Source organism: Aphelocoma coerulescens, chromosome 1 (assembly GCF_041296385.1).
Source record: "Aphelocoma coerulescens isolate FSJ_1873_10779 chromosome 1, UR_Acoe_1.0, whole genome shotgun sequence".
Lineage (NCBI taxonomy): Eukaryota > Metazoa > Chordata > Aves > Passeriformes > Corvidae > Aphelocoma > Aphelocoma coerulescens.
Genome location: NC_091013.1, coordinates 84,480,557 through 84,496,827, shown reverse-complemented (window position 1 = coordinate 84,496,827; position 16,271 = coordinate 84,480,557). Strand labels below are relative to the sequence as shown.

At 41.6% G+C, this 16,271-nt stretch overlaps 1 protein-coding gene across 1 annotated transcript in view; it reads left to right on the top strand.

Annotated features, from left to right (window-relative positions):
- The window catches only part of FAT3 (FAT atypical cadherin 3), a 401,816-nt gene that overhangs the window by 365,991 nt on the left and 19,554 nt on the right, over positions 1-16,271 (top strand). The window contains exons 23-24 of the mRNA XM_069015510.1: positions 903-1,060; positions 8,616-9,084. Coding sequence (XP_068871611.1) covers positions 903-1,060; positions 8,616-9,084 — 627 coding nt within the window. The remainder of the gene's footprint in view (positions 1-902; positions 1,061-8,615; positions 9,085-16,271) is intronic.

Here is a 16,271-nt window from a genome sequence, read left to right as displayed (position 1 = left end):
GCACGGGCTCTTGGTGTGTCTGTTTATAAGCCCTGTAAATACTTGTCTTTACAGCTATGGGGTTGTATGTAGACTGTGATCCAGTTTCTGTTTGGAAATTCCCACTGGCTTGCTTGAATACCAGCTCAGTAAAACCGGCTGCTGAGAAAACAGGATTTCTCCTAGAGAATGTTATGCCAGATGTTTTCCTGCCATGGGCAAAGCTCTATAATTAACTCCTCTGCTCACTATTTAGATTACCAAAATTCCAACCTTTATTAATGAAAACACTACACTATCCCAAAAAGAAAGTTTGAGGACATTTGTTAGTTCTCTGCATCTGTGTTGTTCCCTGGGATATGAAGAGCCAGGTGGATGGCCAGTGAAGTAGTGCTTTCTGTTGACTTCAGGGAATCCCAGGCTGCAGGACAGAGGATTTGTGCTGTTTGCCTGATGAAAGCACAGCAGATACTGGACTGTGGTCCTGGGCATTGGTTGCAGGGAACTCGTTGTAAGGGTTTGGCTGACATCTGCCCACACGTAGTTTTACACCCATAACTCAACTGCCTTATGTACAGGTGTGGTCATCTTTGACTCTCTCTGTTACCAGTGGGGGAAGACTGGTGCCTCCAGGAGTGTATAAGCTGAAAAATGCTTAATACTTGGAGAAACCTCTTTGGTTTTTATGTTTAAGTATGGAGAAATAGAACTTTCCTCTATGCCCTGAAAAACAGTTAAAAAAAGGAAATGCAGAAGTATTTTGTAGTAGATGACAGCTTTTTTTCTCTCATCAAAGATGGGGCTTATTTATTTCTTCCTAGTTGTTCTCATTACCTTTATAAATTCTTCAATTATTTAACAGTTGAGGAGTTACTTTATGTATCACTAAAAGCACGTGTGTCTTTTCAAAATGGTTGTTTCAGGCCACACTTCCCTTAGCTTTGCTGGGAATAGCTACATTAAATACCGTGTTTCTGAAAATAGCAAGAAAGAGGAATTCAAGTTGGCTCTCCGTCTGCGAACCCTGCAAAGCAATGGGATTATAATGTACACCAGAGCAAATCCCTGTATAATTCTGAAGGTAATTAAAATAACTTATCTTTTCTGCAGTTGTTTTTCTTGATTCTATATTTTCTCTTGGCTCTTGATTTGGGGAATGCTGTTCTCATTTCAGCTGTAGATTGAGAAGATGAAGTCTGATTCTAACGGGGAAAAACAATTTCAACAACAGCAGCAACAACAATGATCAGAAAAGCAGCTTGTTAGTGGTACTTTACTTGGAAAATTCCCCACTGGGTGCTGTTCATTATAAGCACATTATGTGTGTCTGTGTGCAGGAGCCAGTCTGCACGAGATGCAAGATTTGGCCATTTATATGACTATGTAGTCAAAACGAAGCCTGCTGAAATTGCTGTTCTTCCCTTCTGTCCTGTCTGTGGTTAGAGGATATGCCCTCACTGTTAGCAAGCTAATTCCAGGAACCAGCTGCTTAGAACATGTCTCCTACTGAATGTGAAGATCTCGGCACTCTGTGGATTAAGATTCTTTGTTGAGAGAGTCATGGGGTCAATGGAGATTGATACCAAATCAATACTTAATTGATAGGTTTTCCATGCAGTTTTATTCTTTTTTTTTTGGTTTCTGTGGAATGGCAAATAAAAGCTGGATGGAAAGGGAGTACTAGGCTCATCCAAGAGCCTGCACATATAGTATTTCTGCTATAGCCTCTAAGGTACAAAATGAAAACACTGACATTTGTAACTCAGCCACGTTCTATAATTTAGCAGTGGGAGAAATGGCACAGAGCGTTTTGTGTCTGTATTTGCAATCTTTAGGGTACTTTTGGCTGAATGCATAGGTAATGTTCAAGTGGCTAGATGAGTTATTAATGGGCAACAAATAATTTTACAGCTGTTAGACTAAAGTATTTCTTTCATGAGCAAGAGTACTGTCTGTCATTCACCAGGAACTGTAAGCATTATTCAGATTTGTACAAGACAATTAACCTCTGCTTTGAGATGCGTAGAAATGCAGTTTGAACTTTCAAACATAGTTTTTTGTTTAAAGAAAAGCCAACCAAACCTGCAGGTTGGAAGACCTTCTTTGAAGTCTTCATCATGCTTGCTCTTAGCATATGTAAGTAGGTAATGTTTGCAATTTTGTAATTTCAAAAAATACCTGGGAAAAAAACAAATGGCTCTGGTGGAAGGTGCCACTTGAAAACAATAGGAGATGATACAGAGGTGGCCTGAATTGGAGTTAGAATGGTGATAGGAGAATTCATTTTGCTAGAGTTTTGTATATAAAGCTCTCATCATTAAGGAGCACAGCATATCCAGATCATAGACAACTGAGTGAAAATCTCCAGTTGAAGCAGGAAAATTTTGCCACCAAAATAGAAACGTTGATGCTACTACTGTTGCTACAAAAAAAAAAAAAAAAAAAAAAAGCAAACAAACAAAGAAAACCCAATTAAAAAAACCCAAAACCAAACTAAAACAAACAAAACAAACAAAACAAAACCAAGCCGGTAAGAGAACCCCTCATTGCAATCACCTGAATTGAGTTTTCAGTTGTGAGATAGGAATCATGTTTTCAGTCACCACTTCACATAATCACCTAATTATTTTGCTTTGAAAGATGCTGAGTTAAAAATAATACTTCAAGGAGGAGCAACAAGAGCTGTGGTTATTGTGCTCCAATCTCAGTGAGCAACCTCCATGTCAAGCTGTTTTGCTTCCTAGGTCTAAGAAACAAAGAAAGTAGAGCTTCAGATGCAGCTGCTACCTCACGTATCCAATGAGTGAGGTCCGGGGTCATGTATGGATGCAAAGCCTCTGCTTTCTCCTATGCATTGAGCAGGGGAGGACATAGGGAATTACCTTCTCAAAGCCTCATGCTCAGCTTTTAAGTAGGGCAGGATTCACTGTTGCAGTTTGTATGTCCTTTTCCCAGGTCTGGCCCTGGGCTTCTGCATGCAGGGGTTTTAAAGGAAGCAAAATCATTACATGCAGAATAGTTTTTTAAGAAATGGTAGCACTTTAAAGATCAGGAATTGTCAGAGTTTAGTTTGTGAAGGTCTTTTAGCCAGGAGTATCAGGCTAAGTTCTCACAAAAGTGCTCTGTGGCAGACAAATGGCATCATGCTCAAGGGATTCAGCCCTGTCAGGTCTCTTCAGGGATGGCAGCTGACTCATAGAGTGCACTTTGAGGATCCCTGACTCAGATGTTTTCAAGTCAGTTATGCTTGGACTTTCTAAACACACTTTTTTTCATTAGTAAACCAGAAGTAAGGTTTCCTTTTTTTCCTTTAACCAGGTACATATGTTGGGAGGTAGGGAGGAGCTCAGAAATGAGGCCATTAAGCAGATTAATTAGAGGTCTATAAATGTGAAGTTGTTATCATTTGAGCATTGCTTTCAATTAAATTAAACATGAGGAGAAGCTTTCCAAATAGAGGATAAAGGAAGAAATCCTGTGTTCTTTTGAGCACTCTGGCATCAGTCCAGCAAAGCACTTAATCACTTGCTTTACTTCCTGTATTTGAAAGCAATTGGAACTATTCACATACCTTAATTTTAAGCATCTACTTTAGTATGTGCTGGATTAGCACCAGAGGGCCCAGCACCATCACTGAGCTTCAAATAAAGGCGGAGGTAGAAGAAATTTAGACCCACAAGTTATGAACCGATGGGAAGACAGGCAGAAAAACACCTGTGCTGTTGGGGCATACAGTGGCATTGATTGTTTTGAAGCAAGTCTCTGCCATTGCAGTCTGTTTAAACATTAATGCTGCAATATGCTTTTCGGTGTTTAAATGACCAGCTTAATTTTGGGAGCTCATACATTCATAACTCCAGAGATGGAAATATTTCATAACCGTAACACAGTGTCCTTCCTGGATGAATAATCAATTCCACAGAGCAAACTGCTTGTCTACTACTTTGCTGAAAGCCTACCAGCTACACTGTATTGATATAATAAAATAAGGGTGTTTTTTATTCAGCTGTTTCAAATAAAGCAACTCATCCATCGATTTTGAGAGGTTGGCCTTTTTTTTTTTGCTGCACACTCTTGCTTTTAAGACAATTGGAGCAAAATGAGATGCAGGTCAATGTTGGGTTTTTTTCCTTTGGAAAGATTGTATGTCCCAAAAACAGTATCACCATTTCATTTTTACCTATGTAGCACCCAACTGGGAAAAGTAAGATTTAACCACTTAAAGCATTACAAGGCTATTGCAGAAGAGAACTCAATTTTTTTTTCTTTCCCCTCCAAGGAATATAATGGAGATTCATCTCATTTTGTGACATTTTAAGGATTAAAGATAGGTAAAGAAAGACTTCCCCAGCATGCCATAAATATAGCTGCTAAATGGTAAAAGGCAGGCATATGTTCTTCTGTCCACGCACTTAATGTGAAACTTTGTGTGGTTTAGTGAAGTATGTATTATACATTTTAATGCATTACTGCTGCATGGCTTTTGCTGGATAGGACTGAAGCTTGGATATTATCCAAGTTGTGGCTGTAGTTGAAACAAGTAATATTTTAATTAAATACACCATTTTACACAAACGGACGTGAAATGCAATTCAGCTAACGAAATATTTCCCCAGATAGATTAGGAGGCAGCATGCTGTATCCATGGTGTTTGACTGCAGATGGACTGTGCAAGCTGGAGGTGGTCTCAGAAGAACCATTTGATCATTTTATTACCTGTGTTGATACACAAATATGGATGTTAGCCAAACATCTTAGCCAGACTAATACTCTAATATAATTTACAGTGTGTGTTTGGCTCCATTCTGCTCATTGAATGAAATTGTTGAAATGCAGCAGATTGCATCAGCTTTTGGAGTCTTCCCTGTTCTTTTTACTTCTCTACAGGTGAGGAAACTTGTGGCATATATGGTTAAGTTTACATTAACCTCCCTGTCATCGTTGTTATAACTGAGCCTAGAAAACTCTGGGAAGTGGAAGCTTTGTGGGAATTTTCTGCCCAGCTAGGATGAAGCAGTGTCTCTCTGCTTTCGTGGTGCAGAGGGTCTCTGCTGATGCCATGAGCTGCACTGGTGAGGGGTTGCACAGTTTGCATGTCTCTGCTGTGAGATGGAATAACTCAGGCTCTCTGCTGTGTTGCACTACATAGATGGATAAAAAAAGCAATGCCACACATTCAGTGCTGGACTGACAGTCTGATGCCACCGACTCTCAACTAGACCAGCCATCATCCCACTGAGGTTAATGTCTGGGTAACTGCTGAGCCTGGACAAGAGCCTGGATATTCATTGGATGTCCATATTTTTTGCTTGAATGTCCCTCAGTTAGCTTGAAGTTCAGCTTTTCTTGGTACCGAGGTCCAGGCTATAATCAAAAAACCCTCTCTGAGGACTTAGCAGTGACCCTGACATCTCAGTGGTTACAAGGAATCACAGGAACACCAGGGATTAATTGCTGAATGATGGTTGAATTCTCTGCTCTTAGGAGTGGGGACAGCAATTTTACCTGTTAAGTGGAAGAACTTTCTCCTCCCTGCCTGGCCAGTCTAGCTGCTAAGTAGTCAAGAGTGGAGCCCTTTGCAGCATCTACTCCTTGCCAGTTCTTCCTATTCATCCTACTCCTCCTCGAGGTCCATAAGGGGACGAATATTTCCTCCGAGCCTCTCTACAGCAAGGCTGTGACCATCTGATTAATGAAAGTACTTTAATGGTCCCATTGCTAGGGGTATCTGGGCATGTTACACAGTCTTTAATGTATGTGTCCGTAAAGCAGTGGTGTGAGGTAGGGAAATGACGTTACCCTTCTTTTACTGCTGGAGACCTGAAACTAATGGCTTGCTTGAGATCTCAGAGGAAGACTGTTGCAGGGTGTGGATTCCCATGCAGATCTGTCATGTCTTAGGCTAGTACTGTAAGCATCAGACCATCCTTTCCATCTTTCACTCTAGGTAGAGGTTACTCATGTTTCTTCAATAACAGGAAGGAAACTTAACCATTCAGACGATATATATTTACTGTGTATGTCAGATCATCTGCTGGTAAAAAGAAATAAAAGTGGATGAGAAAGATGTATAAAACATATTTTAATGGCAAATCTTTTAGATCATAGTTTCCTGTATACAAATGGTGTAATATTTATCCCAGGTGCTCAAATGTGGTGTTGTATTTATAAAGATAATTGGAAAAACATGTTCTGTGAGTAAGAGTAATAGACATGCAGGCCGTAGGTCCTTCAGGGCATAAGTAGTCATAGGGGAGGTATATGTATATTATAGACAATCAGTAGAAGAGTTTCCATAGGAAAAAGCCTTTTGAGTAAGCAGCGAGTTATCTGCTTATCCAATGATGGCTGTTTTTCAAAGTATAATATGTTGGCATGCATTTTTTCTGTTTGATTTGTATTCCTGGTGAGACAGACCACACTTTCTGAGCAGCACCTTCAGGGTTTTTGGACTGTTTTGTTGTACATGGGGGAAAGAAACTATTCCTCCATCTCCGGAGAGAAAAAATTCTCTGCTTATCAGGGCATCTTGTTTACCAGGATTCCTCCTGAGAATATGCTTTAACAGACCCAATTTCCATCTACAGAAACTGTTTACAGCTGAGTTTTGATTCCTGTAAGAAAATGGTTTTTTTAGTGAAAAATGATCCAGATTCATTATTCTCTACATCCATTAGCCTTATTTGATTGAGCTGTAGGAGTACCAAGCAACATCCATCCCTTAAGCATGTATTTACAGTCATAGATCTGATTTCTTCTCAGTTTCATTACAGCCTACAGATCAGGGACTTCAGAACAGCCAGTTGTTCATAGCAGGAGCTAATTCTAGCTCCTTCCCTTGGCTCCTTCTACGTGTGTATTCATTCCTCTACAGCCCTTCATACCATGCAGAGTAAGTGGCAGCTGGAATCTACAGGGAGCTTGCCCCATGCTTAGCACCTCTGTGTCCTCACTGCCAAGCAATTGCCGAGCAGAGGAGGGGTGTGGTTTATACCCTGATTGCCCAGTGTGTCTTGGCTTGAGGTCCAGTTCAGATTCAACCAGTCAAGAAACCAAGCATTTGCAAAGGACGAGGAAATCCAGGGATCTACCCATCTCAGGATTTTACTCTTAGCTTTTCTCCAGGTAGTTTTGTCAGCCTCCAAGGACATAAAATGCTGATAATGACACAACAGCACAGTCTGCTCCTGTAGATTAAGAGTTTCCCATTTACCTTCAAGCCACATCAGGGAGCCTGGCTGAGAAAGAGTTTGAGCACGCAGTCACATGCCAAGGGATGTCTCCAGCTAACAAGACTATTCATGCTAGAAATGGCCAAAAATGGCCAAAGGCAGATGGACACACTGCAGCATCCTCACATCTGCATTCACCATGCCGGTTCAGCAGGCCACCAAAGCTCTGTGGGGCTCTTGCATTGACAGCTGTAGCAACTCTGCTGTCACTGGGGGGAGCAGTCAGACTCTGTACAGATACACCAGTGAGAGGACAATGTGAGCTGCCTGGAAGGATGAAAAATGACACAGCATCTGAACTTTTCAGGGGGATAAATAATGTGACAGAAATGTCTTGAAATGGGATTTGCAGAAATAAATACTTCCTAGAGCTTCCTAGAGCATGACATAAAGGTAAAATACTTGCAAGAGCTTTCAGAGAACTTGAGTCCAATTAATATGTCATAAGAAGTTATTTCCAACCTTGTCAGCCATTTTAAACTTATTTGCCATCTGTTAGAGAGACCTAAAATCTTTGGGTAAAATGCTAATCAGGAAAGCAGCACTTCCTACTTATTCCCTCACTTTGCCTGCACCAGCAGAGTAGCACAGATTTTCCCTTTATGAGGACTTGGGATGGGTGAGGGACAGGAGGGAGAGTGAGAAATCCCCTACAAACTCTCTAAGTCCATGAGCTCAGCATAAATACAAGGAAAGAAAGGAAAGCAAGACCCATCATATGTCATCTATGAGGTATACACAGAGCAGGTTGTGTAGCATCTTTGGGAAATAACTGACTTTTGGTCAACCAGTATCTTACTGTTGTAATTAGAGAAGCTGAACTTAGGATGTTTAGGGACAACTCCACACCTCATTGAGATGCTCTTAAAGGTTACAGAAGCACAGGACGTTTGCCTGAGCAGAGTACCTAACATCACCAGCTGAAAGCGTGACCACTGACTGTGCCACAAGCCTCTCAAACACTGAGAGGTGATCCTGTGCCCTGACTGTCCTTTTGGTGACGTCAACCACCGGGAGCAGAATCACAGCTCTTGGACTTGCTGAGAGAGACACAGCTATTCAAGAGCAGAATAAGGGTCCTCAAGTCCATATCCTCTTCAATAAAACATATAATTATCCCAGGTTTTGCCTGTATTCTGCACCCATATGATTTTCTATATTTTCAGTTTTCCTGCAGTAGTTGGCTTAGGGCAAATTCAAAGTAAGCTGATATTTTCCACTTCATATTTTTTTTGCTAATGATAAAGGCACAGTTTTTTACTATTTTAGTGTCATGTGGGAGAGCAGCTTTAACAGTGTGCAGAGACTGTCTAGAAGTTCTCTGTGCTTCCAGATTCTCTGCGAGAGCGTATTCTGAGACAGCTGAGTGCCTGAAGCGGTTTGATTTCTGTTTTCCTCCTGCAGATTGTCGATGGCAAACTCTGGTTCCAGTTGGATTGCGGAAGTGGCCCAGGAATCCTGGGAATTTCTGGCAGGGCTGTTAATGATGGAAGCTGGCATTCGGTCTTCCTGGAGCTGAACCGCAATTTCACGAGCTTGTCCCTGGACGACAGCTACGTGGAGCGCCGCAAAGCCCCCCTCTACTTCCAGACGCTCAGCACAGACAGCTCCGTCTACTTCGGCGCCCAGGTCCAAGTGGATAACGTCCGCAGCCTGACTGACAAGAGGACAACGCAGGTCCTGAGCGGCTTCCAGGGCTGCCTGGACTCAGTAGTCCTAAATAACAATGAGCTGCCACTCCAGAACAAGCGCAGCAGCTTCGCAGAAGTGGTTGGCCTGACGGAATTGAAACTTGGCTGCGTCCTTTATCCCGATGCCTGTGAGAGACATCCCTGCCAAAACGGCGGCACCTGTACTGCTGTGCCATCTGGTGGTAAATGTTTTCATTACTTTATGGGCTTCCCCCTCCCCGTTTTCCTCTGTAATTTATTGCCAGAGATGGTTTTATGCAGCAACATGCTTGAAAAATCTCATGAACTCTATAAAACTCTGATAGGTATTGCAAATTGGGTAAAAGCTGTTTGCTCTATAAATAACAGTGAAATGGTGCCCCTTCTTATTGCATTAGTGTTCCAGGAGGAAATTGATTTATTGGCTGTTAGGATAATCCTATTTCTATAGAAACCAATAGAATTACAATTACTGTAATGTTCAGCTGGATTTTTCAGGATCCATTTACAGCATCCTTACAGCACTGAGGGCTGTACACAAAGATGGTGATTTCAAACGTCCATCACAGAGGCAACAGCGGTGTTGCCTTACTCTGTTTCCAAAGCTGTCACAAATAATTACTGAGCTGTCCACAAACACCTTCGTCCTTTTGTAAGTGAGTAACTTGATTACATGTCTGCATTGAAAATAGCAAGTTGGGCCCATTATAAACCCCTCCTGAACTGTATTTTACAGCTTTCTTGGAGGCCTGAGTGCTCTAAGGTCTAAGTAATATTATCCAAATTTTATAGAGCATTGATTTAAACTGTGCTTGTGTTGGAGTGGTTATGTGGTGGTTTGTGTGATTTGATACCAGTGACTTACTGCAGTGCACAAGTTACCAGAACAGTCAGCACATTAGCAGGAGAAAAGCAAATGGCACACATGTAAAACATTCCCTCTCAGGCAGTTCTCTCTCTGCAGTGTAGGAGGTTCCCTTCCAGTTGCCCATACTATATTAGCGTGCAGCTTTGCACACCTTTTCTGGCAGAATAAAACTTCCTCTGAAAAGGAGGGTGGTCAACAGAGAGGTTTTCTGCAAGTTCAGAGCTTTCCATCCACTTACTGTCAGTGGGTTTTGGTCATGGTTCCCTAGGAAAGTTCCCGCTAAACTTCTTGTTTTATGGAGCATTTAACCACTGTCCCAGGGCTTTCTGCTTTAATGTGTCCATGCAGTTCCCTTGCACCCATACTTATTATTTCTGTTTTTCACTAGTTCAAGCTTGGCTCTCATATTTCCTTTCTGAGTCCCCTCCACTGTGCAGATTTTTTAGACCTAAACTTCTGATCAGTTCAAAACCGACATGTGGAGAGATCAGAGCAAAACTCTGATAAGTTTCTCAGTTGGATAGCCCCACCCTTATAAAGTCCTGACAATGTGGATTTGTCCTTGCTGGGCTGTCTCAGCTAGCATCCCCTCTGGATCTTTGGCTTTGATTCAGCCACCTCTTCTCCCATTCTATCACAAATGATGCATCAGGGATGCTGTCGGCTTTGCTGTTGATGGAAAGAGATGGGAGGACAGTTGGGAGGAATGAAGCATGGCCCTGGAAATCCAGGATGTGCTGTGGGGCATGAGGAGAAATGTTGCTGCGTGTGTGTTTGTCCTTAAGTGTCTTTATTTACCAAGAGAAGGAGAGAAAAGGAGGGCTGCACAACAAGGGCAAAAGAAAATCTTTCTGAAACAGGACAATGCTGCAACCACTGGAAGAATTGCTAAGGATGATTACTGAAATTCGAGGAAATATGGTGGTAGTATGTACAGGAACGTATGTGTGATGGCTTTGATTCAGAGTCCATACTTACTAAATGGGGTTAACCATTTGTCTCACGTCCCAGGAAACATGAGAACAGCTCCTTCTATTGTGAGTCTACTTACAGTATTGCTCAGCAATCTCATTATGAGTAAATTGAAACCTTTCTAACAAAACTCTTTACAGTAATTCTTTTTTTCCCCGCTCCATGTGCATGCCAATTCAAACTGAGGGGAGACACAGGGTAGGGGAGAAGTGGCACTGAAGTCTGGACCCATCTTTATTACTGGAATGGCAAATACCATTTTCATGTCAACAAAATTCTCTGCTGGAAAGCAGTCACAGAACTGATTTAACTTGCCTGGTTCCTGCCTCAGCAAGGGGCATGTGCCCTGCAGGGATGTTTTGGCTGCCTGCTGTCAAAAAATCTGTTTGGTGTTTTTACTGTCTCAGCAGTGTGTGTAAATAAAGGATTGTTATAAAGCCATAATTCCAGTGCAGTGGGCCCTGACTGTATGTCAGTGGTTCTACAGCCCAGCCCATAAGGAGAAGGCATGGGCATTTGTGCTTCCACTAGGCAAAGCAATTCTGTTGTTAGTGTCCTCCATATGCAGAAAGGCCATGTAATTAAATTTAAAAGCACAGGAGTCCAACAGCATTGCAAATCCTAGATGCAGAGCTACAAATGGTAATGTGCATTTAAGAACCATCAAGCATTGCACTTGCTGACATAGATGTTAGCAGCTGACTTCCATTTAAAATGGAAAAAAAAATGTTCAATTTTAAAGAATTTTATTAGAATGAAAACAGCAGTTTTTTCCTTTTTTGGTGAGGGAAAGAATGCAAAAATACACAATGCAAAGGTCCTTTTCCCAATTGCAGGGCATTCAGTAGCATCAGGATCTCTTGACTAATATTTTCTATGATATTATCATCCTTTTTAAGTTTTTGGAGAATAGCGTTCCTTTTCCTAAACAGAGAGTACTTGGCATAAGATTTGTTTTAATAAATACATCCTCTAATTTGAATTTTACAAAGCAGATTTCATATACTGTTAACATCCTTTTTGTTATGGACAACCTACTGTGCTTTACAAGAAAATTAGGAGAGAGAAAAAGAAAGCTGAGATTTATAGCTAACTTAAGAAGAAAACAGTCAAGCAAAGGTTACACAACATTATAACATGAAAGAGTTGCTGGCTACATACCAGAAGTCAGAGGCTGTGTCTAATTTACATATAATTTGCATAAATTGAACATCTACGACACAAACCTCTATAACAGTGTTCCTGTTGTGAAATCTTCCTTTCAGTAGAAGTGCCTGCTGCCCTGTTCACCATTAATAAATGCCTCGATTACCTTTTTCTTCATCTTGTGGTTATGGGAATAGGGTCACATCATGGCCTTGTGTGGGGAATTGCTAAGGCAGTGCTCTGTATGCATTAGCATATGCATCATGTATGTGTCCATGCTGCTGCTGTTAGGGTTTGGATGGATGCATTCCCAGCGGCTTCGAAGCGCCTGCTGCAGGGCAGGGCTGTGCCTGGGCTGCACAGAGCTCAGGACTGGCCACAGAGGTCTTGCTCCAAAGCAGGGCTGGCACAGGGCTAAGCTGACCCACGCTGGCTCTTTCTGCATATGGAGCAGGGCAGAATGGGGATGTCAGCCTGTGCAAGAGAGCACAGACAGCACAGGTGAGAACTCCAAGAGTACTGAAAAGACTCTCTGCTTTCAAACTCTGGTTTCTGAGCAGCAGAAAGTGACCATGACATGAACCTCTGCTCTCATGGCAGCAGTGGTTGCTCAGTGATGCCAGTGGTTCAAGAGGAGGGACTGCGCATCCAGAGGCCCCATGGGGAGATCCAGTGCATGTTTAAATAGGGCGGGCAGATGAGAACTCACTCGGTCTGACAGCTCAGGAGACTCGTAGCAGATAGACACATACTCAGTTTTAGAATAATTTTACTGGAAGACAGTGGAAACCACAGCCCTGAAGTGTAGGCCACATTCTTCCAGACTTTTCAGTCCCTGTCCATAAGTATGGGTCAGTAAAGCTATTTTTAAAGAAAGTTAGCATTTTGAAACCTGACAAACAGCATGACTTTCAGAAACAGCTTGGCTCTTCAAACTGAAATTTCCCAAGAAAATTCAACCAAGTGTTTAAAGTGTGGTTAAGCTGAAAGCTGCTGAATATGAGGTCTTAAAATGGGAAATGTCACACAACCTTAATAATAGTGTGGCACTTCCAGGGCTGCCAATAGTAAAGGTATGTTTATCTGCATGAGTAACAGCATGAGCAATCTCAGCAATAGAAAGCTTTACTGTAATCACATGCAAAGACTGCACCAAGGTTTTCAACCACAGAAAGAAACCTCATGCTTGTAAAGCCTGCAATTATAAGTATAGTTACTTCCTTTTAATTTGATCAGTCCTATATCCATATGGCTTTGATTAAAGTAAATGGCTTATATGAGTAGGTGATTTTACTTGAACGTGAAGCATTTGAGCGTAAGTATCTGCTGAGTCAAGGACTCAGTGGGCAGAGCATGAGGACTCAAAGTCATTGCTTTCCCCACTCTTCACTTTTTCTGCTATTCTTTTTTTCCTTTTTTCATGAACAGAGTTATAATCCAAAGGGAGGAGAAAATACAACATGGCACTTGGATGGTGGGTTTAATATATGTTTTAAATGCTGTTGGCAGCACAGCTGGTTTTGATGATCAGGTAGTTCATAAGAAAGAAATAAAGGGAAAAATTAGTGTAATAATACCATGGAACTGACCTGGTCTTACTAATGTTCTTGATCTTGTTTTTTCACACACACAAACAACCCAACATACTGTGATGTGAGTATACCAAATGCACATCAATTAATTTTTAAAAGCTTTTCAGAAATTTTGTGGGTGTTTAATCTTTTTTATAGCTATGATTATAGGCATCTGGTTTTAAATTCACACTTTCAAAGCACATCCATGCCAGTCCTCTCATAGAAAGCACTGGTTCAGCAAAGACTGAGGTTCATTTTCATACCAACAAGTGGCAAGAGGCAATCGTCTGGTTGAAGACAGATAAGTTAAATCTGGAGTGGCAGGACTGTGTATGGCTGAAGAACACACACTTGTTGAAGGTGGCCTGGTTTGCCTATAGACCTACCAAAATACAAATGCTGGGAGAGGTCCTCTTCACCTTCAGTATTTCTCATCAGTTAACTTGCTTTGTGACACTGTGGGGTCAATGCCAAGGGCAGGGCTGTTTCTGGACATGGAGTTTGTCAGGTCTAGCTGCACAGCAAGGAGAGAAACTACACAATGGAAAAGCCAAAGCACGTTAACAGATAAAAGCCAGCCTCTCTTGCATGGGATAAATAGAAACAGGAGCATACACATGTTCAGAAAAAAAAAAAAAAATTGGCAGCAGTTTGGAGCATCCTCTTTAATAAAGCCAAGTAAACCTTAGGATAGACAGACATTCAGATGCTCAGGCTGGAACGCTACCAGCAGAGATGTTCGCTACATAACGACACCCCATCTGCTCATGGCACCGTGCCTGCCTTGTGCCACTGCCTCGGCTTCTTAAGTGCCAAGCAAACATAGGTATAGGCAGGGAGCCTGTGTAGTGTCCTGGCTTACTGCATGTTGCTCTTCAGTAAGGTCTGGGATGAAAAAGACCTTTTCTTCTGGATAGGGACATGCCAAGAGAGCAGTGAGAGGAACTGTTTGAGTCACAGTGAGAAGGTAAGATTTAATTTCATAGTTTACTCAGTACTCAGATGGGTGGAGGAGCATGAGAGAAGCCTTATAAAACAACCAGTAAGCCCAAGACAATGTGTGGACCTATGTCTACAAAATGTTTTAGGTCATGAATGACCTTTGATGCGAATCTTCTGTTCATCATCTCTCCCTGTGCTTTGCTTCCCACTGTGGAGAGGCAAGGTCTCGGAGGGCAGGACCAGGCTGAGTTGGAAGACAGCTGGTCCCAAAGCCCTGAGCTGCATGCATTGAGGGTGCTGGGTCCTCAGCACCAGCTCTTTGGCTCCACAGACCCACTGATGCTGCTCTGCAAGACTTGTTAATGTAGATACAGCCTAAAAAGGCTGTATTGTTGCTCATAGCTTGTTGTTGCTCTTAGGTCAGCTGTTGGTACATGCTGCTATGGCACATGCTGAGAATGTTGTGGTCCCACCCTAGAAGCATTGCAGAGGTGTTTTCCAGAGTTTCCTATCTTTTTCCACTGATTTCCTCTGAAAAAGTACAGTGGTGACATCACAAAATTTGCAGCCTTGAAGAATGCAGATCAACATTTCTGGGAGTGAAATATTCATTCCTCTTGGAGGAAACTCAGATGGACTGTATCATCTTAAATAGTGATGAATTTCTAAGACTTCAGTGCTTTCATTTTAAACATGATCAAGCCCTACATTTTTTAAGAGTTTTTTCATCCCTTGGTGAGAGGACAGGACACTGAGCCTTTTCTCATGCTTGAATGTGAGAAGTTTGCTTGTTGTTCTAAACAGGAGGGAAGAAATGGATGGTACATTACCAGGATATTAAATTAAAAGCATAATAAAAATTCTTTATTAGACCCAAGATGCGCTCCCAGCCAGAAGGGTTTTCTTTACAATTTACCTTTGTCCACAGCCATGTGGCTAAAGTGTGCAGTAGCCGGCAAAATTACAGCCTCTGCTGAGAGGTTTGGAGAAGGATTAAAGGTCTGGCTGGTCTTCTGGCTGAGCTGCTATATGCTGTCTACTGAGCCATCATATCAGCTCTTCTCTTCCCTACTCCATGACTTTTGACATATGCTTTGCTGTGTTGGAGACCTCCCAGGTGAATGCTCTGCAGCTCTGAGCATGTGTGTCCTGTGTCTTTTGCCAGTGGCTTGGACTTGGCAGGTGTATGGCAGGGAATCCAACAAGAGGAAACACCAGTAATAAATATGGTAATTTAGCACTGTCTTGTTTTTGTGCCTTTTTTATTTCTACCTTTGATACTTAGAATCTATAGTGAATACCGTAGTCTTGTAACATCTGATGTGTGTTCCACCATCATTAAATCAAATTTGGTGAAAAACGTAGGCTTTCAGAAGCAGACTTTTATTTTGGTCCTGTTCATCCACTGCCGGACAGGGCTCTGACCCATCTGGTGCATTCAGTTTCATCCCGTCTTAGGATAAAATGCATAAATCCGTGTTCCTTTTATTGTTGGTGGTAAAAGTGTCTTTTTAAATCAAATCAATACTTCTCAAGTTTTCTACAATGAACAAACGTAAAAATATGTTACAGAATGAGAACCTGGAACTTAGTCAGCTGAAACAAACATGAGACATGTAAGTGGTTTAAAGGCTTTGTCCTACAAATGACTGGCACCTAAGAACTTAGTTAAAAAACAACAGAAACTTGGCTTTTAGCATCACTTTAGAGTTATGGAGGTTTATAAAATACCAGATAACACATATAATCTGTTGTTATATAAGGCAACAGAATTGATTATGAATAAAGTGGTTTATATTTGAATTGAACATTCTCCTTTCATTTAAACTCATTTGGACTGTAAAAAACATATAAAACATTACTGTAAATTTTTGGACTATAGATGTCA